Source organism: Schistocerca piceifrons, chromosome 5 (genome assembly GCF_021461385.2).
Source record: "Schistocerca piceifrons isolate TAMUIC-IGC-003096 chromosome 5, iqSchPice1.1, whole genome shotgun sequence".
NCBI classification, from domain to species: domain Eukaryota; kingdom Metazoa; phylum Arthropoda; class Insecta; order Orthoptera; family Acrididae; genus Schistocerca; species Schistocerca piceifrons.
The window spans coordinates 32,419,335-32,447,082 of NC_060142.1; the positions used below are offsets into that span (position 1 = coordinate 32,419,335).

A 27,748-nucleotide genomic window follows, 5' to 3' on the forward strand; every position below is an offset into this window, starting at 1 on the left:
AACACTCCAGAACAACACACTTTAAGCCCACTTGGAGCACACACGATGAAGAATAAAACTGCCAGGTGGGAACTGCCGAGGGGGAGGCTGGAGAGGATGGAAAAGGAGGTGAGAACAAGGTGCTGCAGTGGAGACGGCGGGCTGAAAAGAGTAGGGGTGTCAGCAGGTACACCAAGAGGCAGGGGACTGGTGGGGACGGAGATGAAGAGGGAAGACAAGGCAGGAGGGAGTGCAGAGACACTGAAGAGGAGCACAAGAGAGGGAGGGGGAGTAGGAGGGGGAAGCCGCTCAGGAGAAGGGAGGGGGAGGAGAGGGAGCCCTGAGGAGGAGGCAGGAGGAAGGTGGGGTTAGAGTTGGTAGGAAGGGTAGATGTTAGGGAGCGGTAGACGGTGGAAGTTGCGTCGGGAAAGGAGGTGGAGGGTTTGGAGATGGAGAGAGGGTGGGACACAACGGAAAAGGCGCGGCAACTGGCTGAGGGTGGAGAGGAAAGGAGACGTCAGGGGGTGAGGGGGATCAATGCGGCGGACAATACATAGTGTGCGGATGTGTTGCAGGTACTGCAGGTCCCCACACACAAATGTGGCCAGGCTTGCAGCACCTGTACCAGCTGGGGCGGTGCTATGTTTGAGTAGCTACGACCAGCAACGCCAGCTGTAGCTGCAGCCACTGCCCTGTCGCAGGTACTACCTTGGCACGCACGACTCGCGGCCGGGCCAGCAGCACCTGTACGTGGTGCCCGACCCTTCCACGGACGACCCGCGCCGCCTCGAACCGCAGTGCGTCACGTGCGACCCCAGCGGCCCGCTCTGGAGCTCGCGCTACTGGTACGCCAACTGCTCCCACTTCTCCGCCGCCTTCGCCCCCGGCGGCCACGGACAGCGCTTCTACGTGCTGCAGGTCAGTTCCGCATGCTATGCTGCACGGAGGGACTCCACAGCAGGCTCGCTCTAAGGGGGGTAGGGCGTCAAACTGGCCGACTTGGAGCAGGACAGCCAGCACAGGACATTTTAATTTCCACTGTCTATACTTTTACAAATAAATTCATAAAACCTTGTCAGCGTGACCAGGAAGGATTCAGGATTCACACTCGTAGCAGCGGAAGTTCAAAAACATAACAAAATAATTTTTTTTACATCTGAAATTTCATCATTCTTTCACTTACTATTGGCTGCATTTCTTGCTATAGGTACTTTTTTCTTCATAAGTAAGAGAGACTGTTCGATGAATTTTGCACAGCATACAAACCATACTTATAGGTGTCTGAAACTCTAGAATCTATTTCATTTATGAAAAAATGAATGTTCTATTACGTTTTAAAATATATGTTTAGAAAAAATGAAATTTCGTAGTTTATTATCTCAATTTTTACCACAGTTTTTGTTATAACCAGGAATAACACAATAACCTCTTCAGTCTGGTTTATTAAATCACAAACCACATTTTAACAATTATGTTAGCCAAGCGTCTACCCAGGCTCACACTCAGTAGTAATGCGTAAGTAAAGTTTGGTTATACCAATGTCCAAATGTGCATTGTGTGGTGCACGTCCCGTAATTATTCCCAATTCCAGTGAAGTTCAGTCTCTCCAAGTGAAGTCGCAAGATTTCCGCCGAGCAGCCAGGTAACCTCGTGTGGTGCGGCGAGTCATCCACAAGCAGCTGGAACACGGTATTTCTTCATCTGCGTTTTGAAGGTGCGGACCATCCTCTCTGCCTCGCCATTAGATTGAGGATGGAAGCGGGGCGTCGGAATGTGGCGAATGCCATGCCGGGCACAGAAAACCGGAAAATCCTCACTGCGGAACTGCGGACCGTTATCCGAGACGAGAACCTCCGGCAGACCTTCAATGGCAAATATTTTTTCTAAGGCTGTAATAGTGGTGGAGGTGGAAACGGAGTTGCAGTGGACAATATATGGAAACCTGGAATGTGCGTCGACGACAATAAAAAACATGGCATCAAACACCGGCCCAGCAAAATCAACGTCCACCCGTTCCCAAGGGCGAGCACATGGTGTCCAAGAGGCAAAGGAATGTCGTGGAGCTGCCTGCTGGCGTTGGCAGGAGGGACACGCCTGCGTGAGGCGTTCAATCTCCTGAGTCATAGCGGGCCAGTATGTGAACCGGCGAGCCAAAAGCTTCGTCCGGGATATCCCCCAATGACCTTGGTGCAACAGGTGCAGAACGTGCTGACTTAAAGACTGCGGAATGACGACCCGTGGATGTCCGGCGTCCGAAAGAAGTAGAAGGACCCCGTCAACCAACTGAAGCTGATGGCGGACAGTAAAGAACTGACGAAACGCCGCAGAAGCCGTGGGAGGCGGTCGTTCGGGCCATCCATTACGCACGTGACGACAGACTTGTCGGAGCATCTCGTCGTTACTGGTTGCGTCCGCTACCCGAGAGCTGGTAATGGGAAATGCCTCTAATGCGGCCTGTGCTTCTTCGTCTACGTGAAAACACAGAATTGCCTCTTTGTCTAAATCCAAATCCGGTCCCCACGGAAGGCGGGAGAGGGCATCAGCGTTGTCATGCTCGGTTGTGTTGCGAAAGTGGATTTCATACTGGTATCGTGCCAAAAACAAAGCCCAGCGCTGAAGACGGTGAGCAGTCCGGTCAGGGATCTTTGCTGCAGGATTGACTAATGATATGAGGGGTTTATGATCCGTAATGAGGTGAAACTTTGTACCATACACAAAAACATGGAACTTCTTTAAGGCGAAGATGATAGCCAGTGACTCTTTTTCAATTTGGGAATACCGGCGTTGCGTATCGGTTAATGTTTTCGATGCATAGGCCACAGGGTGCTACGACCCATCTGCCTCCCTGTGAGCCAGGACCGCCCCGATGCCTGTATCCGAGGCATCCGTTGCAATGACGATTTGCTTAGTAGGGTCAAAACGTGCGAGGCACGGGGCCTGCAGTAATTGGGATTTCAACCTGAGGAAGGAGCGGTCGCATGCTGGCGTCCACTCGATAGGAACCCCTTTTTTGCATAACTGAGACAAGGGGGCAGTTGCCGTCGCAGCCGCGGGTAAGAATTTTCGGTAATATGAAATCTTCCCCAGAAAGGAACGAACTTGTGTCAGCGTTGTAGGTCGTGGCAGCTTGATGATGGCTTCTATATGTTTCTCTAACGGACGAACACCCGAACAGGAAATGACGTGGACCAGGTACTCAATTTCAGGTTGGAAAAAACAACATTTTTCTTTCCTACATTTTAGGCCAGCCTCCCGTAAGACATGGAATAAAGATTGCAGGTTGTGAAGGTGTTCCTCCGTCGTACGACCCGTCATCACGATGTCGTCCAAATAGTTAATGCATCCATCCACTTTAAGGACTAATTGTTCCAAAAACCGCTGGAAAATAGCAGGGGCACTGGCGATCCCAAACATAAGGCGTTTCAGATGATATAACCCGTGCGGTGTGTTGAGGGTCAGGAACTGCTGAGATGCGGCATCAAGTGGGAGTTGTAGGTATGCTTCAGCGAGGTCTATATTTCGAGAAGAATTTTCCACCCTTCAATTTGGACAGCAACTCCTCCGGCTTTGGAATAGGGTATGTCTCAATCTCTGATTGGGCGTTAACTGTTACTTTAAAGTCGCCGCAGAGACGGAGCTGCCCTGACGGCTTCCGAACAACGATGAGGGGAGTAGCCCACTGACAAGAAGGAATAGGCTCAAGAACGCCACTTGCCGTGAGGCGGTCCAACTCCTTCTTCACCTGATCTCTGAGAGCTAAAGGAACGTCACGGGCACGAAAATACCGAGGCCGCGCGTTCCGTTTCAGTGTGATGTGTGCCTCAAAATTCTTTGCGGACCCGAGGCCGGGGGTGAACAGGTCTGCATAATCCTGGCAAAGCCTGTCCAGATCCGAGTACGGAACCTCGTCCGACACCAAATTCACAGAATCGTCGATTGAAAAACCAAATTTCCGAAATGCGTCCAGCCCAAATAAATTCTCAGAGGAATCCCTGCTAACGACTAAGAAGGTGACCTGGCGGGTGACATTCCGGTATGTCGTCGGCAAGTCGACTTGACCGCGGACTGGAATGGAATGTTTACCATACGTCATGAGGCGCCGCTGCGTATCGTGCAAGGGAGGAGCGCCAAGTCTCAAATATGTGGCGTAATTTAGAATGCTCACGGCTGCGCCAGTGTCGACCTGTAATTGAATCGGTTTTTCCGCAATCAGGACTTCAATAAAAAGCCTATTGGTGGTCTCCTGATGATCAATAGCGGCGATCAGATTAACATCCATCGGAAGATCCGAAGGTTGCTGCTGCCAGCGGGACTTTCGACACACAGAAGCTAAATGGCCCTCGGAAGAACATTTTTAGCAAAAGGCCCATCGATCAGGACAGTCATCTCGTTGATGTTTCTTAAAACAATCAGGACACGATGGCAAACGTTTTGGCACCCACGACCGGTGTGAGCGGTTGGAGCGAGGTGGCGGACGGTTCTGCTGAGTGGACCGGCGGCCTGCCGGCACTATCGCTATTTCGGAATCATCACTCGGGCAGGCCTTATCCGCCGGCTCTGATGTGTTTACATTGACTGCTGCAATGTCGACCCATGATTCTAGTTTCTTGCCTGCTGCACGGGTCACCTCGATGCTTTGTGCCAAGTCCAAGACTTTATCCAATGAGGGGTCGACGAGCTGAAGGGCCTCATGTTGGAACTCCCTGTCTGGCGTACCCCTGATTATCATGTCCCGGATCATTTCTTCGGCGCAGGAGTCCTTATTTTTAGAGGTAACAAAGTAACATCGTCGCCCCAAGCCTTGCAATTCCGCTGCCCACTCTATGCGTCTGATTCGGCTGTTTCTTGCATTGGTAAAAGGCGACTCGAGATGAAATAACATGGGTATGGCGCTGGTAATATTTAGTGAGCAACGAGCGAATCTCGGCAAAAGTCAGCTCCGAAAGTTTTGATAAGGGGGCCAGTTTGCACAAGAGCCGATAAATCTCAGGTTTAGACCAAGACAAAAACAAAGATTTCATGAGGCCAACGTCAGTTACCTTGAAAGCATGGAAATGTTCCAGCAATCGGGATTCGTAGGCTTCCCAGTCCTCTAACGTTTCTTCAAAAGACGGAAACGGCGGTACTTGCTGCGTGGCCTACGTCTGCATGAACCCTTGTATAAGTGGCAGGAGGGTGTTGAGTAGCAGCCTGTGGTTCTCGCCCTGCTGCTGGAAAAGTTTCTTGAGGAGATCTTCCAACATCTACTGGTGCGTGCTCGTCGCTATTTTATTGTGTTATAACCAGGAATAACACAATACCCTCTTCAGACTGGTTTATTAAATCACAAATCACTTTTTAACAATTATGTTAGCCAAGCGTCTACCCAGGCTCACACTCAGTAGTAATGCATAATTAAAGTTTGGTTATACCAATGTCCAAATGTGCATAGTGGGGTGCACGTCCCGTAATTATTCCCAAGTCCAGTGAAGTTCAGTCTCTCCAAGTGAAGTCGCAAGATTTCCGCAGAGCAGCCAGGTAACCTCGTGTGGTGCGGCGAGTCATCCACAAGCAGCTGGAACACGGCGTACTGCACTTCCCGATGAGAACTGTCGTTTGCGGCGGCGGCCGGGTTTATATAAGGCTTGCTTGTTAATAGAGCCGTCGGCTGGGGTCGCTGTTTTCCAGGGAAAACCAATCGCAATGTTTCCTGGCGTAGCCAATTGCTGTGTGCTGACAAACGCGCTCGCGCGTAGGCGGCCGGCGATGGTAGCCGCGAGCCGCCCGGAGAAGTGCGGCCGGCGATGCATTTGGCGGCCGCGTACTGGTGCGCATTGTTCGGTGTTTGTTAGAAGCGGTGTATACCACAGTTTTTAATAGATTTGAAAAATTCTAGAGTTTCATACACTTGTATCTATGGTTTGTATGCTGTGCAAAATTCATCAAAGAATCTCTCTTACTTGTGAAGAAAAATGTACCTATAGCAACAAATGCAGCCAACAGTAAGTGAAAAAAATGATGAAATTTCATATCTAAAAAAAATTATTTTGTTATGTTTTTGCACTTCCACTGCTATGAGTGTGAATCCTGAATCCTTCCAGGTCATGCTGACTAATTTTTATGAATTTATTTGTAAAAGTATAGACAGTAAAAAATAAAATGTCCTGTAGTGCCTCTCCTGCTCCAAGTCGGCCTGTCTGACGTCCTACCCCCCTTAAAAACTCTCTAGTACGCTTAGCAGTAAAACTGAACTTTGCACTACCACATGCACTACAAAGACTATTTTTTTTTTCAACCCGCGATCGGTTGCGAAACAGCAATCAAATGAAAATCAAAAATATTTTGTCTGCAAAATTTAGCTACACCTTCCAGCTATTTCTCTACATAGTCCCCGCACCGATTTGTACATTCACCACAGAGTGGTACCAACTTTCCAGTACCCTCGTCACAGACGGCAGCAGCCTGTGATTTCCGCTAATTCACTACCCTGCTCCACAGCTTGTTGTGTGTGCCCAAATGTTGTCCTCAAACCACGAGGTTCTTGTGAATGAAGATATTAAAATGAGAGGGAGCCAAATTCGGGCTATACTCTGGGTGTTAAAACACTTCCCATCGGAAACGCTGCAGGTGTCTCTTCGTTACCTCTGCAGCGTGCAGGCAACGACTGTCATGAAGATGAAAACGCACGACAGTTATGTCATGCGGGGTGTATGAAACCAGGCGAAAGCTTTCAGCAGGCACGTCGCACCTGGCACGAGACGCTATTTTCTAGTCATCTTTACGTGTTAACTGTGCGCTCAGAACTGAAAAGAGCGACGTGACGCGGTAGACGGCCATACTAGAGACATTTTTGCGCAAATTTACACCGGATTTTCGCTGTGGTTATAAGTTCGTGGTCTATCGGAGCTTGAGAAAAAATTGTCCTTCGTATCTATTACTGCTTTACGTTTTTTAAACAAAATAACATAATTTATAATTCTATATAACACATTTCTTTCAGTCTCTCTTTCTTCTCATGGTAAATTATCTAACCTTTCAGAGACCTCCATTTCTCTGTGCAACGGTGTTCTACAATGGAAACTTTGCTCTATTAACAATGGGTTAAATACGAAACATATTGTAGATTCTATCTCTATCCCAGATGCAAAATATCCTCATGATCATGTTAAGTACTCAACGTCGATCTCTTTCATGAACGTCAGTTCACTAACCTTTATTTCAAAGTCTAATTTCAAAGTGTATTCTCTTTAATCTTGGGTCCACAGTTGCGATTAATTCTTTGAATGACTCTTTAATGCCTCGAGCTGTTAACTTTTAAGTTATTTCCGTAGGATTGTACAATTTCAGTCTTAGGCAATTTACAGGCGCCTGGATACATGACAAATGTTTACATTCACAGAAAGAGCTAAAAAATATATCCAGGTTCTCCAAATCGGAGGGGCAATGATAAGCTTTTCGCTACATGTGTTGTAAATTGTCACCTCTGCATTTCCTTCTCTGGCCTACAGCCTACCTCAGCAACGCTCCTCATCGTGTAGCATTATACACTAAAGCGCCAAATAAACTGGTACAGGCATACGTGTGGTGTCACCGCCAGACACCACACTTGCTAGGTGGTAGCCTTTAAATCGGCCGCGGTCCGTTAGTATACGTCGGACCCACGTGTCGCCACTATCAGTGATTGCAGACCGAGCGCCGCCACACGGCAGGTCTAGAGAGACTTCCTAGCACTCGCCCCAGTTGTACAGCCGACTTTGCTAGCGATGGTTCACTGACAAATTACGCTCTCATTTGCCGAGACGATAGTTAGCATAGCCTTCAGCTACGTCATTTGCTACGACCTAGCAAGGCGCCATTACCAGTTACTATTGATGCATGTACCGTCAGACCGATGGTCACCAATTATGGATTAAAGTTAAGTATTCCAGAAGCTACGTACCGTTTTTGCTAGTCTCAATTCCTTATCATTTTCCAGACCTCACGCCAGCCTGCGTGAGTTTAAAAGCGTGCCCTTCAGCTACTTCATAGTGGCTTGGCTGTCTTGCCATCCACAAAAATACGTATATGTAAAGAGGCCGAATACGGTGCTGCGGTCGGCAACACCTATATAAGACAACAAGTGTCTGTTGCAGTTGTTAGATCGGTTACCGCTGCTACAATGACAGGTTATCAACATTTAAGTAAGTTTGAACGTGGTATTATAGTCGGCGCACGAGCAATGGGACACAGCATCTCCGAGGCAGCGACGAAGTGAGTATTTTCCTGTACGACCGTTTCACAAATTACAGGAATCCGATAAAACATCAAATCTCCTACATCACTGCGGCCGGGAAAAGATCCTGCGAGAACGGGAACAAGGACGACTAAAGAGAATCGTTCAACGTGATAGAAGTGCAACCCTTCCGCAAATTGTTGCAGATTTCAATGGTGGGTCATCAATAAGTGTCAGTGTGCCAACCATTCAACGAAACATCATCGATATGGGCTTTCGGAGCCGAAGGCCCACTTGTGTACCATTGATGACTGCACAACACAAAGCTCGCCTGGGCCCATCAACACCTACATTGGACTGTTGATGACTGGAAACACGTTGCCTGGTCGGACGAATGTCGTTTCAAATTGTATCGAGTGGATGGACGAGTACGGGTATGGAGACAGTCTCATGAATCCGTGGACCCTGCATGTCAGCAGGGGACTGATCAACCTGAGGGAGGCTCTGTAATGGTGTGAGGCGTGTGCAGCTGGAGTGATATGCGACCACTGATACGTCTAGATACGACTCTGACAAGTGACACGTATGTAAGCATCCTGTCTGATCACCTGCATCCATTCCCGTCCATTGCGCTTTCCGACGGGCTTGGGAAGCTCCATCAGGCCAATGCGATACCCTACACGTCCAGAATTGCTACAGAGTGGCTCCGGGAACACTCGTCTGAGTTTAAACACTTCCGATGGCCACCAAACTCACCAGACATGAACATGTTGAGCATATCTGGGATGCCTTGCGACGTGCTGTTCAGAAGAGATCTCCATCACCTCATACTCTTGCGGATTTATGGACAGCCCTGCAGGCTGCATGGTGTCAGTTCTCTCCAGCACAAATTCAGATAATAGTCGAGTCCATGCCACGTCGTGTTGCGGCACTTCTGCGTGCTCACGGGGGCGCTTCACGATATTAGTTCTGTGTGCCAGATTCTTTGGCTCTTCAGTGTATGTTGACTGGCATGGCTGAAATCGGATTCCACAGCTCAAACAGCATTTCGTCAGAAATGGGTACCGTACGTGGTACAGTGTAAACCGTTAGTACTCTGTCTGGAGGGAGACCGATCAAATGTGACAGCACAACACAAATTCTTTAGCCAAGTCTTCAAGGAGAATTTCTTAAGCGTTGCACCGGAAATTAAAACATGCTTCTCACTTTTTTCTCCCTGTTGATGCTGAAGTTATCGACCAATGACCACGATAAACTCAGTACCGTAGTATCCACGTCACCGGCACTTTAATGATATCTACGCCGCAGTTATGAGTATGGGGTGGTCATCGAGGTCAGTCGCTCGACCAGTGTGTTAGTTTCGGCAGATATTATTCTCTTTGCATGCGATGCTTCTCCCTAACTTGGCGTCTTCGCTCTGCACCTCTCTCATATCTAAGTTGTTTATCTGTAGACGTGGTCTTACCGTTGTTCGAATCTCTCAACTGAGGCCTATTACTGTGAGCTGCGTCTCGTTGCTTCTGATGTATCTCGCTATGTTTCTTTTCCGATTTGACTTTTTGCAATCTTATTTTCATTGCGCGTAACTTGCAGATTGAATAATTAAGAACATAAAATTACGATTTAGAATTTTTTTAATGATGACCAGTCCGACGTTCCCTTGGCAGTGGCAGTCGCCTGAGAACGAGTGAGTCTTTTAAGCCATTTTAGTTAGCATCAGGTGCAATGTTTATTAATCGTACTCACGTTACGACGACACGTTTCCTAGATCACGTCGCCATCCTCATACACTAATACTGACACATTACATCAAATAAATAAACAGCCTTCCACATATTTTATCCAGCTGTTTTTATCTCAGTAGCAACAGTCCACCCTTTTAAGTAACTTCTGCCATACGGTACTGCTTTTCCATCAGTTGTGGGCAACATACTGTTTACTTAGTTGTGACTACGCTTTAGTAATGATAGAATGTATAAAATTATATGCGTTATGTAGTTGCATTCTGTTGTGTCGAGTGAAATTATACCTCCGATTTATGAAAATGTGCTAGCACGTTGACGAGGATTTGCATGAAAATGATTGTTTGGTTTAGTACAATCGAAAGTGTGGGAATTAATGTTTTTCTCCAAAACGTTTGCTTAGTGTACTGAAAAAAATGTTCACATGTATTGCAGATATCGGCGCGCCTAGCTCTTTAACTAGTGGTCATATGGAAATTTCAACATAGATACACTACTGGCCATTAAAATTGCTACACCAAGAAGAAATGCAGATGATAAACGGGTATTCATTGGACAAATATATTATACTAGAACTGACATGCGATTACATTTTCACGCAATTTGGATGCATAGATCCTGAGAAATCAGTACCCAGAACAACCACCTCTGGCTGTAATAACGGCCTTGATACGCCTGGGCATTGAGTCAAACAGAGCTTGAATGGCGTGTACAGGTACAGCTGCCCATGCAGCTTCAACACGATACCACAGTTCATCGAGAGTAGTGACTGGCGTATTGTGACGAGCCAGTTGCTCGGTCACCATTGACCAGACGTTTTCAATTGGTGAGAGATCTGGAGAATGTGCTGGCCAGGGCAGCAGTCGAACATTTTTTGTATCCAGAAAGGCCCGTACAGGACCTGCAACATGCGGTCGTGCATTATCCTGCTGAAATGTAGGGTTTCGCAGGGATCGAATGAAGGGTTGAGACACGGGTCGTAACACATCTGAAATATAACGTCCACTGTTTAAAGTGCCGTCAATGCGAACAAGAGGTGACCGAGACGTGTAACCAATGGCAGCCTATACCATCACGCCGGGTGATATGCCAGTATGGCGATGACGAGTACTCCCTTCCAATGATGCTGTAAACAGAACCTGGATTCATCCGAAAAAATGACATTTTGTCATTCTTGCACCCAGGTTCGTCGCTGAATACACGATTGCAGGCGCTCCTGTCTGTGATGCAGCCTCAAGGGTAACCGCAGCCATGGTCTCCGAGCTGATAGTCCATGCTGCTGCAAACGTCGTCGAACTGTTGGTGCAGATGGTTGTTGTCTTGCAAACGTCCTCATCTATTGACTCAGGGATCGAGAAGTGGCTGCACGATCCGTTACAGCCATGCGGATAAGATGCCTCTCATCTCGACTGCTAGTGATACGAGGCCTTGGCATCCAGTACGGCGTTCCGTACTACCCTCCTGAACCCACCGATTCCATATTCTGCTAACAGTCATTGGATCTCGACCGACGCGAGCAGCAATGTCGCGATACGATAAACCGCAATAGCGATAGGCTACAATCCGATCGGAAACGTGATTGTACGCATTTCTCCCCCTTACACGAGGCATCACAATAATGTTTCACCAGGCAACGCCGGTCAACTGCAGTTTATGTATGAGAAATCGGTTGGAAACTTTCCTCATGTCAGCACGTTGTAGGTGTCGCCACCGGCGCCAACCTTGCGTGAATGCTCAGAAAAGCTAATCACTTGCATATCACAGCATCGTCTTCCTGTCGGTTAAATTTCGCGTCTGTTGCACGTCATATTCGTGGTGTAGCAATTTTAATGGCCTGTGGTGTATTTGCATAGCTGTACTGAAAATGAAATGTTGTGTGACGAGGGCCTCCCGTCGGGTAGACCGTTCGCCTGGTGCAAGTCTTTCGATTTGACGCCACTTCGGCGACCTGCGCGTCGATGGGGATGAAATGATGATGATTAGGACAACACAACACCCAGTCCCTGAGCGGAGAAAATCTCCGACCCAGCCGGGAATCGAACCCGGGCCCTTTGGATGGACAGTCTGTCGCGCTGACCACTCAGCTACCGGGGGCGGACATAGCTGTACTTAGACGACGTAAACAGCCCAAGGCATAGTTACCTGCCCATGTGTTGGTGACAAACTACACCGTTGGCGAGCATTTCATTGAATGTCCGTCTTATCAGTTTCCTCATCCTGCTTACACTTCGTTTATCAGTCTTCTGTCCTTCTGGGCTCCAGCTGCTTCTTTCAGCGGGATACCTATTCATCTCTGTCAACAAACTTTCCCTGATCACGTAGGTGATGCACACAACTCTATTAATTTCTAGCACTGTTGGTCCTATCATACTCCAGTATCCATCGCGTGTTCTTTTTCCTTTCCTGGATCCTAACTGCTCCTCTCGTAATCTTTCCTCAATTTTTCTTTCAAATCTGCACTTCACCTCTGTCATATGTCATCTGAAACTAACTGTTCTACAATCTTTACAATGTTTTTCTTAGTTAATGGAGATGCTATGGTTCCCACTAAATAGTCGCGACTAAACTCCCTCGTCATTTATCCTATAGGCAAGTTTCAACTGTCCAGTAAGGCTCCATTTAGCTTGATTTTTGGCCCTTCAGATGGTACTTCATCACAGCCCATTGCCTCACTTTTCCTGAGACTTTGAATGACCTTCCCTTAGCCCGATTTCAGTATCTTTGGTCCACACACATTTTAATTCATGGTCAAATCTTAGTCGTCTTTGATCTTCTTGTGCTTCGCATAACTCTTCATTGTACATCTTTACTATGTGTTTATTCTCCTTTAAGTATGCTGTTGTCTTGCGATTTTTATTCGGCATTTGCTTGAAAAAATATATATTGAGAAGGAAACTGTACTTTCGGATTAATATTTCCCAAAATAGGAGTTGTTGCGTTGTTGTTTTCCAAATTTACATTTCGAATAGGAAAAAGAGATGAACGTATAACACAGTAACTTCTATTTTGAGAAATATGATTCGGTACGTGTTGTTTCAAGGAATTGTTTAGGAAATACCTTATGTGATATACATAATTATCGTTTCACGGTATTTGTTCTTCATTGACTTCTCCTTCAACAGTGTTTATTTCGTTAACCTTCAAACACAGATCGTAGTCAATCGCAGAGTATTACAGATAAGTGACCTTGATAGTTGGTATAAGCAAACAAATTTCTGTATTTTAAAATCATTTTTATTCGGTTTCAACTTTTCGAGCTGGGGTAATTCCCTCGTTATTACGAGGAAATGTATGAGAACATCTGCTTTACAGCGACGTGGCGAAGTACCTTTCACTCGGTAATGGCGAGAATTATTTTCCATAAACAGAGCACTTAAAAAGCCAATTATGTGATTCTCCCCAGGTTATTGGCTGGCTGTTTGGGTTTATCATCAAGTCTGAATAAATGAATAAATTGAAATAAAATCGAAGAAGCGTTGTGCGATTCTTGAGGGTGTTATTTGGTTATCATGGAATCTCGACAAATTCCAGTGAGAGGAGGCTGTAGCGCGCAACAGTGAGGGCTACATTTAAAATTGCAAAAAATAACTTCTCAGGCGACGCAGAAACATATATCACTAAAGTGGTGCAACGATGAAATGATACCGATGCGAAACAGGCAATTATTTTCTTCGCCTGCCGCCTCCGTAGAAGGTGTAGGAAGGGTTGTGTAGTGTACTCATAATGGGCTTGGTAACTGTGCCGTTGATGTGTCTTCAGATTCTTTGAATGCCTAATTAAGGACTGAGCGTAACAGCATTCCCACGTAAGCGCTGCCTCTTTCTGTAATCCATCATTCCATGATAATTGGATGTTTATAGCGTGCAGCGATGTACTGACGTTGGCAGCATTACAACATGTACAAATTCGCAGGTAAAGAATTTACGTATTTGTAGCTTGCATACAGAAAAGATGGTGTCAATGTCACAGCTGCTGCACGATTGTTCGTGGGAAATTTTCCCAAAAGAAATGCGCACTCCCTAACTTTCAACGTACGAAGCAATTTTGCGCGGACTACAAGAGACCGCAAAGTTGCTAGTAGGTACTGCGATTTTCACCTGCGATTTTTCCAAAATGGTCGAGTGTACGTTCACCAAAGTTCGTTTTCTGTGCGTGCTACGTTTTCCATTGTGCAGTAGTACTATGCAGTACTGAAGAACATTATGTGTAATGGCTGATTTTGCAAAAGCGAGACCAGGAAACGATGCCTGAGTAAGTAAGGCTGGAGATGTTTTCCAATGGCTGTACGCCCACTTGAAGGTGGACGTACGAGGTGTTGAACACGGTATCAGCACCAGGGAAGTGGCCCGCCGTCATGGGCTAAGGTACACAGCTTGAGGAACATTGTCCAAGACAGCTACCACTGTCCATATCACTTACAAGATGTGCAGGCCTTATTACCTACGGGCTTGGCTCTGTGCTCATAGTCCCGTCGCTGGTTCGACACACGGACCACCATGGTGCTGGGATTGCTATCATCCATCCTTTCCACTGATGGGGCTACTTTTATGAGGGTTGGTATCGTCAGGTTTCACAGCACTCACCTCTGGCGAACCGCCTGCAGAAGTTGAACGTCACTGTGTGGACGAAGATTATTGGGGACCGCCCCTTGAGTGTGGAGCTAAACCATTACTATGAATTGGAGATTCCCACTTGTCTGGTGTGTTATTGATGGGTATGAGTCATCAGCTCACACATGTATTAGTTTTAGGAGCTCCGAGATGGACGGAGGTACTGTGAAAGTGGAAACAAATTAGTGACACATAAATATACACTTGCTTAACTTCAGTTGTACAGCAGCTCTTGGATGTGCATCTGGACGGATATAACTAGCAGTGGCCTGTCAAGCGTCCGTTCTGAATACAATGCCAACAAGACAACGTCCATCCTGGGCACCACATTATCAATCACTGTAGTTAATAGTGTCACTATGCGAAAGCTATAGGCGAGTCGACTCATGCACAGATCAAAAACTGTTTTGTATCACCCCGGTTCCCAGGACTCCTGAAGATAGACGTTCATTGGGGATATTGTATCACAGACACAGTCCCTTTGACTGTTCAAAGATGTCACTAATAATGGCGTGTGACGAGGGCCCGCCGTCGGGTAGACCGCTCGCCTGGTGGCGATTTGACGCCACTTCGGTGACTTGCGCGTCGATGGGGATGAAATGATGATGATTAGGAGGGCACAAGACCCAGTCCCTGAGCGGGGAAAATCTCCGACACGGCCGGGAATCCAACCCGGGCCCTTAGGATTGACAGTCTGTCGCGCTGACCACTCAGCTACCGGGGGCGGACAAAGATGTCACTAAGCCCACCAAAAGACGCCTATTAGATGGAGGGGTCCGACAGCCGATCATATCGAGTCATTCCACCAGGAAGGAGGTATCGGCTCGTGTTGTCTGTAGTTCAACCATGCCTAGACGGTCAATACCGCGGTTCGATCGCGTCAGCATTGTTACTCTGTGCCAGGAAGGGCTCTCAACAAGGGAAGTGTCCTGGCGTCTCGGAGCGAACCAAAGCGATGTTGTTCGGGCATTGAGGGGATACAGAAAGACAGGAACTGTCGATGACATGACTCGCTCAGGCCCCCCAAGGGCTACTGCTGCAGTGGATTACCGCCACCTACGGATTATTGCGCGGAGGAGCCCTGACAGCAACGCCACCGTGCTGAATAATGCCTTTCGGACAGCCACAGGACGTTGTGTTACGATCAAGCTGTACACAGTAGGCTGCATAATGCGCAACTTCACTCCCGACGTCGATGACTAAGTCCATCTTTGCAACCACGACATCATGCAGCGCGATACAGATGGGCCCAACAACATGCCGAATGGACCGCTTAGGATTGGCATCACGTTCTCTTCACCGATGAACGTCGCATATGTCTTCGACCAGACAATAGTCGGAGACGTGTTAGGAGGCAGCCCGTGAGGCTGAACGCCTTAGACACACTGTCCATCCACTGCAGCAAGGTGCAGGCTTCCTGCTGTTTTGGGGTGGCGTTAAGTGGGACCGACGTACGCCGCTGGTGGTCATAGAAGGCGCCGTAACAGCTGTACGAAACGTGAATGCCATCCTCCTACCGATAGTGCAACCATATCGGCAGCATATTGGCGAGGCATTCGTCTTCGTCGACGACAATTCGCGCCTCCATCGTGTACATCTTATGAATGACTTCCTTCAGGGTAATGACATCGCTCGACTACAATGGCAGGCATGTTCTCCAGACGCTATTGAACATGCCTGGGATAGATTGAAAAGGGCTGTTTATGTACGACGTGACCTACCAACCACTTTGCGGGATCTATGCCGAATCGCCGTTGAGGAATGGGACAATCTGGACCAACAGTGCCTTGATGAACGACGAATACAGGAATGTACCAATGTAAGAGGACGTGGTACTTGGTATTAGAGGTACCAGCGTGTACAGCAATCTGGACCACCACCTCTGAAGTTCTCGCTGTATGGTGTTACAACACGCAATGTGTGGTTTTCATGAGCAATAAAAAGGGCGGAAATGATGTTTATGTTGATCCCTATTCCGATTTTCTGTACAGGCTCCGGTTCTCTCAGAACCGAGGTGATGCAAACCTTTTTTTGCTGTATGTAGATTAAGTCTCGCAGGCTGATCTCCACTACGAACAGCAACCCTGGGACTCCGTACTAGACCTGTAGTAGCCAACGCCAAACATGAAGCCTTGCTGCCTATGGCCGCCGCTTATGACAACTCGAAGAGTGAAGAGCGAAGGCCATCGGGTACTGCATTGTTCGCAGTGACAAGGAATGCGTGAACTTTGGTATTCTCTGTGTGCTCCTGACCCTGTCGACCTCGGAATACTGAATCCCCTAACGATTTCCGAAATGGAATGTCCTATGCGTCTAGCTCCACATCTCAAAGTGTGTTAATTCCCGTCGTGAGGCTATGATCACGTCGGTTGGTTGGTTGGTTGGTTTAAAGATTAAAGGGACCAAACTGCAAAGGTCATTGGTCCCTTGTTTCATAAAAACACAGAGCACAGTGAAACCATCCACCAGTCAGGCGAAGCACTAAAATAAAAATTCCGGGGGAAGAAAAGCCCCATGGTCAATGGTGAGACAACACGGGAAACGGAGCACAGCAACAAAAACAACATAGAGAACAAGGGCAGAAGGAATTAAAACTGCACAGCAGAGGACTGTGGCTGGCTGATCACGAAAATAATAGGATGAGCCGGAAATCTCTTCACGTGAATCACCTGAGTACGAATGACAGCTCCGCCAAAGCACTGCCCTTTAATGACTTTCGTCGCCTCATTGTAGTACCCTCTACTCTGAATTAAACACCTGAAACAACTCTGTCACTTTCGCAAAGCATGAGCACTGATTATCGTCCAAACCACTTAAATGCATTCATAGTAAAGACAAAATTGTGTATCACTTCCCCGCTTTGTGGAAGATCACTTCACTAGCAATCAAAAACAGACTGCATAAAATCGCTGCTATAGACATAATCATATGAAAAGGCCAAAGAAACTAGTAGGACACGGGACCAGCAGCTATAAAAATGTAGCGCTTGCTGCTACTGTCAACCAGTAATAATATGCAAAACTACTCACATGACTGGTCAGAAAGAGCGCCATCAGTGGCGGAGCTCGCGTGCATTTACTTTTGGAATTACTACTACTCTTGTTTACAACAGAAAATACTGCCGGAAATGCCGCAGAAAAGTACTTAATGTAGTTGGGCACTGGCGGAGAAGTAACCGTAATAAAACGGTTGGAGAAAACTGTTAACATGAAAAAGTACACACAGCCACTGATGTAGATGCGATAATACAGGGTGTACATAAAGTCCGGGAACATTTTCAATTATTTATTCCACAAGAACCAAACGCTGAACAGATATCATACATATGTCATTTTGAAGAGAAGCCCTGAAAGTTTCTTTTTTTCATGTATACCGCCACAGCGTAATTTGGTAATTTGCCGATAGTCAGCGCAAGTTGCAAACATGGCGAGTTCAGGTGCGGAGCGAGCTTTCTGTGTGTTGGAGTTCGACGAAAACATTAAATGGCCTCCCGATCACCAAACCTCACTCTGTGTGACTTTTTTCTGTGGGGACACTTTAAAGATCTGGTGTATTTAGCGCCTCTACCACGTGATGTAGCAGAGCTCCGGGAGAGGATACGGGAAGCGACTGACACAGTCTGGTACGGGTATGGCAAGAATGCGATTACCGTATTGACTCATGGATCGCATATCGAATGTCTGTAAAAAAAAACTTTCAGAGATTATCTTCAAAACGTAATATGTATGGCATCTGTACAATGTTTAGTTCTTGTGCAATAAATAATTGAATGTGTTCCCGGACTTCACGTACACCCAGTAGTGTGACACACTCCGCTACTTGAAACAGACCTATGTCCCCTCCCTCCATTTGGCTCACCCCTTTTTTCTTTTCCTCTTCTCCCCCCTTTTTCCCCCTCATCGTCCGGGTCCCCCCCCCCCCCATCTGCCGCCTTGTCGCCTCTATAGCACTGTTTTAAGTGAGTGTTCAGTGTTGTGCATCTCCTGCCAGTGTTGCGAACAGCTACCATGCTAGTTGTGTTTTTTACCTCGTGCGAACAGAAATCAGACTGTCGCCGTGTTTTTTTTTAAATTGTGACTGTCTATTTACTATGTGTTTTCATCAGCATCACCGTTTGTCTTTATATTTTCTTCGTATCTTTTTCTCCGTGTTTCAGTTTTTAACAGCCACCGTTTTATCGCCTGCTTTTATTGTTCTCATATCTCCTGATACTGTTTTTTAACTTTCCTGTAAGCTGCAGAGCGGCGTTTTGTGATGCTGCCAGGCAACCCCCTCCCCCTCTCGGGGGGAATCGTAATCCAATAAACAAAAAAAAAAGCAGACCTATAATTTCTAGCTTCTACCCAGTGCGGAAAGGTGAAACAAACACATTTGCAAAAATGATTCAAATGGCTCTGAGCACTATGGGACTTAACATCTGTGGTCATCAGTCCCCTAGAACTTAGAACTACTTAAACCTAACTAACCTAAGGACATCACACACATCCATGCCCGAGGCAGATTCGAACCTGCGACCGTAGCAGTCGCGCACACATTTGCAAAACTTCGGTCTGCAGGGTACGTCTAAATAGGCAAGAGATAAAGTTATTCATTAATGAAAATTAGCGTTTACAACGACTGATTTATAATATACGAAATAATTACTTCTAGTCTTGGTAGGACGTTCTAATTTCGTTGGATGCAGTACGGTAGAAAATGTTGTTCCCTTAAAGCTTTTGCTATTTTCACAGAAAGCTTCCGACGAATATAAGTTCACCCCTTCTCTACAACTGGTTTTGCACGTCAATCCCATTTAATATTGCGCAATAGTAACCGCTAAATGTAAGGCTGTTATAAATAACTGAAGCGATTTCACAGATCGTCTGTAGGATATTATTTGAGATACTGTTACAGAGCTTTACACACACACAGAAAAACTCAGAAAGTTTTTTGGCATATTACAAGTGCTCCTTATGTGCCCCACTACTGATTTTGTAGATATTAAGTCGATAATCAAGTTCTTCCCACGTTCGACGCAGCATGTCCCTACCAAACTCATCAAAAGCGCTGTTGATGCGAACCCGTAGTTCTGGGACGTTTGTTGGTAGAGGAGGAATAAAGACTGAATCTTTGACACAGCCCCACACACAAAATTTGCACGGAGTTAGGTCAGGATAGCGTGGAGGCCATGACATAAAATGCTCGTTATCAGCTCCACCTCGACCGATCCGTCGGTTTCTCAATTTCCTGTTTAAGAACCCACGAACATCATTGTGGAATTGGGGAGAGCACCATCCTGCTAGTATATGAAGTCCACGCTGTTAATCTACAGTTGTGGCGTGAGCGACTCGTTGACTTCCCCTCACAGACACATCCTAAAGCTTTAAACTGCACGTACCATCGCCGAATGCACCAATACAAAAGTTTTCAAAATGAATGTTGAGTTTTGTGACAGCATTTCAGTTAATGTCGCTACAGTGAATTTATGAAATCGATTCAGACATTCATAGTAACCTCGTATTTAATATGACATGCCCCAGACATTTATTATCAGCCTCTTTCTTATTGTCATCGATATTGTACTGCATTTAGTTGGTTGGATGGGTGTAGAAGTGGGGGGGGGGGGGCAGTTAGGGGAAGGTTGTGGTCCGTTTCCTGTATCAATAATTATGTTTTCTGGGTGAGCCATAACTCTGCGATTCCTTGCATACAAAGAGAGCAAAAATGTCGTCCCGTGCATTTTTTCTGTAGAAAATGAACGTTAAACAAACGCAATTTGGCAAAACTGTGGTCAAATGTGCTACAAGTGCCTTCATTCAGTACTGTCTCGCTGTGGAGCAGACATAGTGCAGTGCGTAGAATTTCGCATTAGAATACTCGAATGTGAGATGTCTTATCCGGGTCTAGATGCATTTCTTTTATACTTTCCAATTTTAGACATCGTGATATGTTGTCTGACTTCTTAAGCGTTTCGCAGTTATTAAGGCAGGCCTTAAACGAAACACGTCCATTTATTTAATACTAACATAGAAATTGGTGTGCATATGTTTTTATCATACCACTTTCAAACGTTTACTCTGCTCTCTTCCACGCAACTTTTACACGGTCCATTCACATGCTATCACCAATAGTGTGTTTAAAATATTACAACTGAACCCTCTTACTGAATGTGTACATATGTTTGACACTTCCACATTGATAAGCTTTGTAGCTGCATCTCTCCTATGACAAGTAAATTATTTTTAGCTAAATACTACTCTCCATGAACGTTTCTGACGTTCTGATCAATGATTATTACGCTTAAAAGGAACTGTAGTTGTACGATTTGTATTGTTGAAGAAATAGTGTATACTACAGCATTACTGGGCAGATCAAAATTAGAAAATTAAAAATTACCCCCAGACCCAGAAACGAACTCTCGAAATCGAGTATTCTAACGCTAAATTTTACCCACTGTGCTAACCACGCAACAGAGAAACAGAGTATTAAATGAACCTACCGCTACTTGTACATTTTATTACAGGGTGCCAGACTGCTCCAGACTGCTTTCCTCTGACGACCATTTTATATCGAAAATATAAACGGTACTGAATGTTGGTAAAAAAGTTACCATAGAAACTTGGTCTTGTTGTAGGGATACTTTTAGGACTTCTAGCTAGAAAAGTCGCCCCGATCGTGATGGATGACGGTGATGCAAACTGATGATAGCACGGGCCAGTGCATTGTTAGCGCTACCGTGCCTGTGTGTTTGGGTGAGCGCAGCTTGGCCTTATCTGTGGCAGGCACGTGGCATCTGTGTCTCCCAAAGCGCTCATTACCATACTGACGGCGGCGCACGCCAGCCTGTGCCGTGTGAGGGCGTGTGTCTGCCGGCGAGGGTCCCACCCCTTAGCGACTGTGTCTCTACAGCAACTGAGGCTGCAGTGTATCTCCAGCTGACGTAGGACCAGACTTCTCTTGACGAATTACGCAGTAGACAATATTCTGATGCGATAATCCCCCAAGGCCACATTCCTGCGTCTTCTGAGAAGAGTCCCTACGACCTCAGACACGGTCACCTTCCTCACATGATCCAGATCCGTGACCAACAGTTTGTCCTCTTCCAAACTTCCCTAGTTGTTCAGAAACTTTGTGGATACGTCTCTAGAAAACCTTTTGTGACTACATTCTTACACTAGGCCCGTTCCAACAAGTATTTTTTATTCATTTATGTCACACATTCTCGGAGATAACGGTTGTCTCTGGGGCATTACTATACAAGAAACTTACGCTAAAATGTCACGGTACATTACCACAGTTGATGTAGTGTCTACTGTTTGTCATTTTCAGTAATTCTTGACACAGTTGTGGGCGAATGCTGAGGAAATGAAGTTCCAAATGTTCGCTACAAGCGAACCCAGCAGTGCTCCGCAGTTGCTAAATATATATGCAGATTGGATATACCTCCGGATTTTCTTCGCCCTCTCCTCTCTCTGTCCATCTCCTCTTCCACCCTTTGTTTGTCCTTCTCCTCCTACTCCTCTCTTCATCTCCTCGTACCTTCTGTCTGTCCATCTCCTACTCCCCCTTATTTCTCTGCATCTCCTCGCGCCCCCTCTCTTTGTCCATATCCTTCTTCCCCTTCTCTATATACATTTCCTCCTTGCCCCTCTGTCCATCTCGTCTTTTCCCCTCTCTCTGGTTTTGCGCTTTGTTTATTGTTATTGCCAACCAATTTTCAGTGGGAATTTATTAGCTTAAAATGATTGGTCTAATCTTATATGGTCTGTGACAGACATCCCTTGCTGCTGCATCTGTGAGATGATAGTTTCAATGACATTATTTCACCTAGTTTTAATATGTGAATGGGTAGGATTATAAAGTTTCCGATCATTCAGATTCCATAGTAGTATTCTAATCATAATCTGATAATCCATAGAGAAAGTTTCCGTGTTTTCTATGAAAACCGATTGCAAGGAAGAAAACAAAATAGCACGTAGTTGTGTATACAGTTATTATATATATTTCTAGCCAGGAATCTGTCCCTGCAGTTTGTCGGTTTTGTTAATGTTCACCCTGTATATATACCGTATAAAAGGGAAAGGTTGTTTAGCAAAAATCTCTAGAAGTTCTTGAACGGTTTACTTGAAAATTTTCCGCCGTATTCTACTAAATGTTCAGCAGACATAGGCTGTATAGTTTTTTAAACAACAGTGTACAGGTTTCCTGTTAAAACCGACTGTAACAAAGAAAATTTTGACCCGTAAAAATATACATTTTCAGTTTCTTTCTCGTAGACAGTTTTAACTACAATAGCAGGGCACTTAAACATTAAACAAAATTCTCCCGTTAGTGTGTATATATATATATACCTGCTGCAGTTTGTCGGTTTTTAATGTTCACCCTGTCTACATTTGTATAATATACATATTACTGAAGTGTGAAGCCTATGTCCGACCAACCGTTTATCAGAGTATTGTGTTAAAGGCACAGTAAGTTGGGCATGGATTTTTCGAGTTTTTTTTGTAACAACGTGGGACAACATAGCAGTACAGTAGATTACTGTAAGCCCACTGTTTTAATATTGCAAGTCCATCAGTTCTGGTCACACAATATGACTAATTTAATTGAGTGTGTTGCAACTCTTTGGTCTGTAAGGGGTAACGATAAATAATTTTTGTTTCATTAAGAGCACATTTTGATGTTCATTGTGCAAGTGACCAAGAGTCAACAAACGCAAAACTTTGCGGTGTTACAAAAGTACGTTAGCTCCTGGAAAGCTGAAATTCCAGTAAATGTCTCGCAAAGGACCACACTAATAACGCACAGAAGATATCTATTAACAGACATCAGAAACGAAGGTGTCTTACATTCTTTATTGGAAAAATTTGGGAGTACGTTCTGGAACGCCGAGATACGGGGCATGGAAGAAGCCCTAGGCTTAACGTCCCGCAAATGAGAAAGGACACCCTAACTATACCCAGAACGAGAGAATACATCGATGGGGTATTTTCGCTACGCTATTGCGGATAATTTGGCAAATTTTTTGACGTATGCAACTATAATTTTCCCACTACCTTTAAGCCGGCCGCGGTGGTCTAGCGGTTCTAGGCGCTCAGTCCGGAACCGCGCGACTGCTACAGTCGCAGGTTCGAATCTTGCCTTGGGCATGGATGTGTGTGATGTCTTTAGGTTGGTTAGGTTTAAGTAGTGCTAAGTTCAAGGGGACTGATGACCTCAGAAGTTAAGTCCCATAGTGCTCAGAGCCATTTGAACAAGCCCACTACCTTTGTTTTTTTCCATTTCTTAAATTCTAACTATACGCTTTTTTCTGAAACGATATAATGTGGAACATGAACAAATTATAACAAGATAAAATCGTCTCAAACACTTAAACGCACCGTCAGGCATCTGCCTTATTGAGCAAAATGTAAACAAACAAGCAACTCATGTACGATTCGTGTTTACCTGTTCACCAGAAAGTAAATGTCTGTGCCCTGCTATTGCAGTGACCAGACAACCACTTGTTTGTAAAGCTATTAAGACTGTGAAACTGTACGCGGCAGTCGAAAAAGCGCACAATGTTTTCGTTTACAGCGCATGTCGCCAAACGCTTCTATGCTGTAAGTTATCCTAATCGCGTTAAAACTTCAGGATCTGTCTTTGCAAAAATTATAAATTATAAAATAATTCAAGAAATCGAAAGTGTGAAGAATAAAGTACGCCAACGAAAACTGAAAGCAAGTGATAAGAGAACTGCAGGTACCATTTTAGCAGCGGCGGCAGAAAAACCACAAGTCACTACGAGGCAGCCTAAATATGCGAGTATATCGTTGAAAAGAGTGTTCTGCGAATATTAGAGTCTACTAACGTATTTCATCCTTTGCACACTTCGCTCTGTCAACAGTATTGGGGCAAACGACTTTCTAAATCTGTTACAGTTCTCTGAATGGTACCTACGAAAACTGAAACGTGACGTGCCGTAGCCATGTGATATTTTATTTACGGATGGTTGGCTCTGAGCACTAGGGACTTAACATCTGTGGTCATCAGTCCCCTAGAACTTAGAACTACTTAAACCTAACTAACCTAAGGACATCACACACATCCATGCCCGAGGCAGGATTCGAACCTGCGACCGCAGCCGTCGCGCGGTTCCTGACTGAGCGCCTAGAACCGCTAGACCACCGCGGCTGGCATTTACAGATGAAGCGTAGTTTACAAATAATAGGGATATGAAACTTCGCAATTTGTACTGCTAATGAGCTGAAAATGAGACGCTCAGCAGAAACATTCTACAGATTCTAACGGATATGGCGTCACAGTTACTGTAAGACATCCCACATAAAGCAATCTATTAGGTACCCACATGACCGATATCCCACCCCTTCCGTACAGATAATTATAGATGTTCCTAACAGAACATTTGGGGATAGTTGGATCGGTTGTTTGGGTGCACGCAATAGCATGCTCACTCATCAAATATAACATCTCTAGACTTTTATCTGTTGGGAAAATTAAGGCAAGAGGACCGCAGAGAAACACCGACGATTATAACAAGACAAAAGCTCCGTGTGTATTAAACTCTCCGTTACGTGAATAAGTTCCACAAACGTCGTCTGCCTTATCGCACCAATGCAAATAAACACGCGGCTCATTAAATTCAACGTGCAGTGTTGTCTAATCGGAGTGCACTGATTATTGTAGTGCAAAGCTGGCTCCTTGCGAAGCTTTTAAGGACTTTTGTAGTATGGCTCAAAGGAACTGTGTTTCATCAGTGGAGAGAAAGCGCAGAGCGGGATTGGTATCAGCGTGCCATCTAGTGGAGCGAAATGTTTTCATTTCTTTGGCGTCCTAACTAAGATAGAATTTTTCTCCTTCTGCCCATTCTATTAGTTGCTCGCCATTATCACTATTTTTTTAACCTCAGGTTGTGCGATGGCAATTGAAATCACCTCACTATACACACGGCTGAGGTACAGAAGGTAAGACTGGAGTGGGCAACTGGGCGGTCGTTGGCTTGTACACAGAAACAACAGCTAAGCCACTCAGTTCCACAGAGATTACTTCGATGCCACTCATCTCTTGGCAACTCACTCCCTTAACATCAGGGAGGCAATTTCGTACACATATGATACAGTCAGAGAAGAGTGGTGCAGGTGACAGAATGCTGCAACAATAAAACATCGAGGTGTTCGAGATCCATCTTCCAGTCTACCAGGATTTGATCTGAAGAGATGTGAGAGGGTCACGCCATGTGCAATGCTCTGATGCACTAGTGGAGGCTCAGAGACTCTCCAGCCTTTCATTTTGGGGTATACTGTCAGAGACTGCCTTCTGATAAAGTACCTAGAACCATTCAGCGATTTTATTAGTGATGTTCCCTCCACTATCAAGTGGCTTCATTCAGCAGATGTTGAACTCTGATTTCGTGTCTTAGTTAACAGTCCTAGTTTTATAGTTTCAAGTGTCCTTCTCTTAGCATTACTGAATTATGAACTGTAAGGATTTTAACATATTAGCTCTGTGCCTAAATCCTTAAATGTATAATCGTAAACCGTAAGTATTTGTCAATATTTGCTGTTGACACTATACACTAAATACATGAATAATTCTAACCAGACTCGCTCTACAGCATGTATCCGTGCTCATCGTCAACGCTTTGAATACTTGATACGACAGTAATAACAATAAACGCACGAATCTTACTTTATTAAGGCGTTTTCTTATGTCTGTTACTCTAGGCAGACGTTTGTCGGATCTCTTTTGCTGATGGTGGGACAGTGGTTTGCGGTGCTATTATCTTGTTACTGTTTCGTCAAATTCCACTCATATTCTGTCGAAGTCCTATTACAAGATCCTTTCCGTAGCCACATAAAGGTGTTTAGTTCTGTTAGGACAGTCCACGTCGTAATGTGGCAACTATAAACGTTAAAGATTCGGTGTGTGCATCAGAAAATCCACCGGAATCTCTCTATAACTTAGCGAAAGCCGCACATCAGTATATTAACTTGTCTTGCTTTTTTTTGTTTTTTTGGTCTGTCTTAGCTGACACACATTTACCTGTATGGTGTCTGTTCTTTCGGACATGTCCGAAAGGACACACACCACACATTGTAATATCTAATTGTAATTGTATAGATGCGCCTCAATAGTTACACAACTATTTCGATGCTGACGCATACCATCATTTGTCCCCTTGCGGGAATACAGTGAGGCTGCGAGCAACGGGAAAATTAACAGGGTCACGAAATCAGTGATGAGTAACACCTGGGAGCATGACCGGGTGCCCGAAGCGGAGTTGTGATCACAGGTGTTCTGACGTTAATAGTTTTTCGTGGGCGTTGTAGCCTTATTAAAAAAACATCAGCACGGTAGCTCAGAGTGTTTAGTCAGAGGATTAGCCGCCTTCTGTAATAAAAAAAATGAGTGAATGGATCAACGATGAACTTGAACGGGTGTCATGGCACGTCCACCTGAATAAACGCAACGAACAATAACGAACGAAATGACATAAAAAAGTGATGAAGGTGAATATTCTAGAGAGGCTGAGCATCTGGGATCGAGTCCCAGTCCAGTCACAAATTTTCAAATGTAGCTGTTGAATTATTTCAACGTTCAAAGCAGCTGCAGCATACAAATTTCCTTTTAGGTGCTTCACATCTCAGTACCAGCCGGTGATGATCGTCAGGCTGTGACTGACAGCACGTGCTGAATCGATGGGGTAATGCTCCCGCTGCGCTGTCAATATGAGTATACAGGTTAACCTGTCCTCCATTGTCAAAGTTTCAGATGTCGCTCGGGGATATTTTGTGAGTACTTTGATAGCAGGCGCCAGTGTCTCTGGTGGCTCGTTGCAGATTAAAAATGCAATTAGCATTTATTTGGTTTGTTACCCCGATTACCTTCGTTTCTGTGAAAAGTCCCACACAACAGTGGAAACCCCGTAATATACAACCACCAAAAAGTACAACACAAAACGTAGAGAAATGCAACAATTCTGATGTAAAAGTCCTCAGGCGGGGCTGCCATCTCTGCGAGAACAGTGCAGCATAGAGAAACATATCGGCCACCTATTCAACAGTAAACTTACCCATACTGCTATGTATCTCTGTTAACTTACTCATAAAACTGCCGGGAGAACAAGACCCGAGGCAAAACTGAGCTGTACTAAAGGCAGGCTGGAGGACGACGAGTAAAGTGGACATCATGGCATTACTGTTGTCAAATATCTTGAGTGAATGGAACAATTTTGTTTCTAATCAAGA

General features: G+C 45.4%; 1 protein-coding gene across 1 annotated transcript in view; it reads left to right on the forward strand.

The window, feature by feature from the left end:
• Nucleotides 1-27,748, forward strand: part of LOC124798538 (inactive dipeptidyl peptidase 10) — a 1,422,769-nt gene that overhangs the window by 1,298,252 nt on the left and 96,769 nt on the right. Inside the window, exon 13 of the mRNA XM_047261988.1 lies at nt 681-897. Within this exon, the coding sequence (XP_047117944.1) occupies nt 681-897 (217 nt within the window). The remainder of the gene's footprint in view (nt 1-680; nt 898-27,748) is intronic.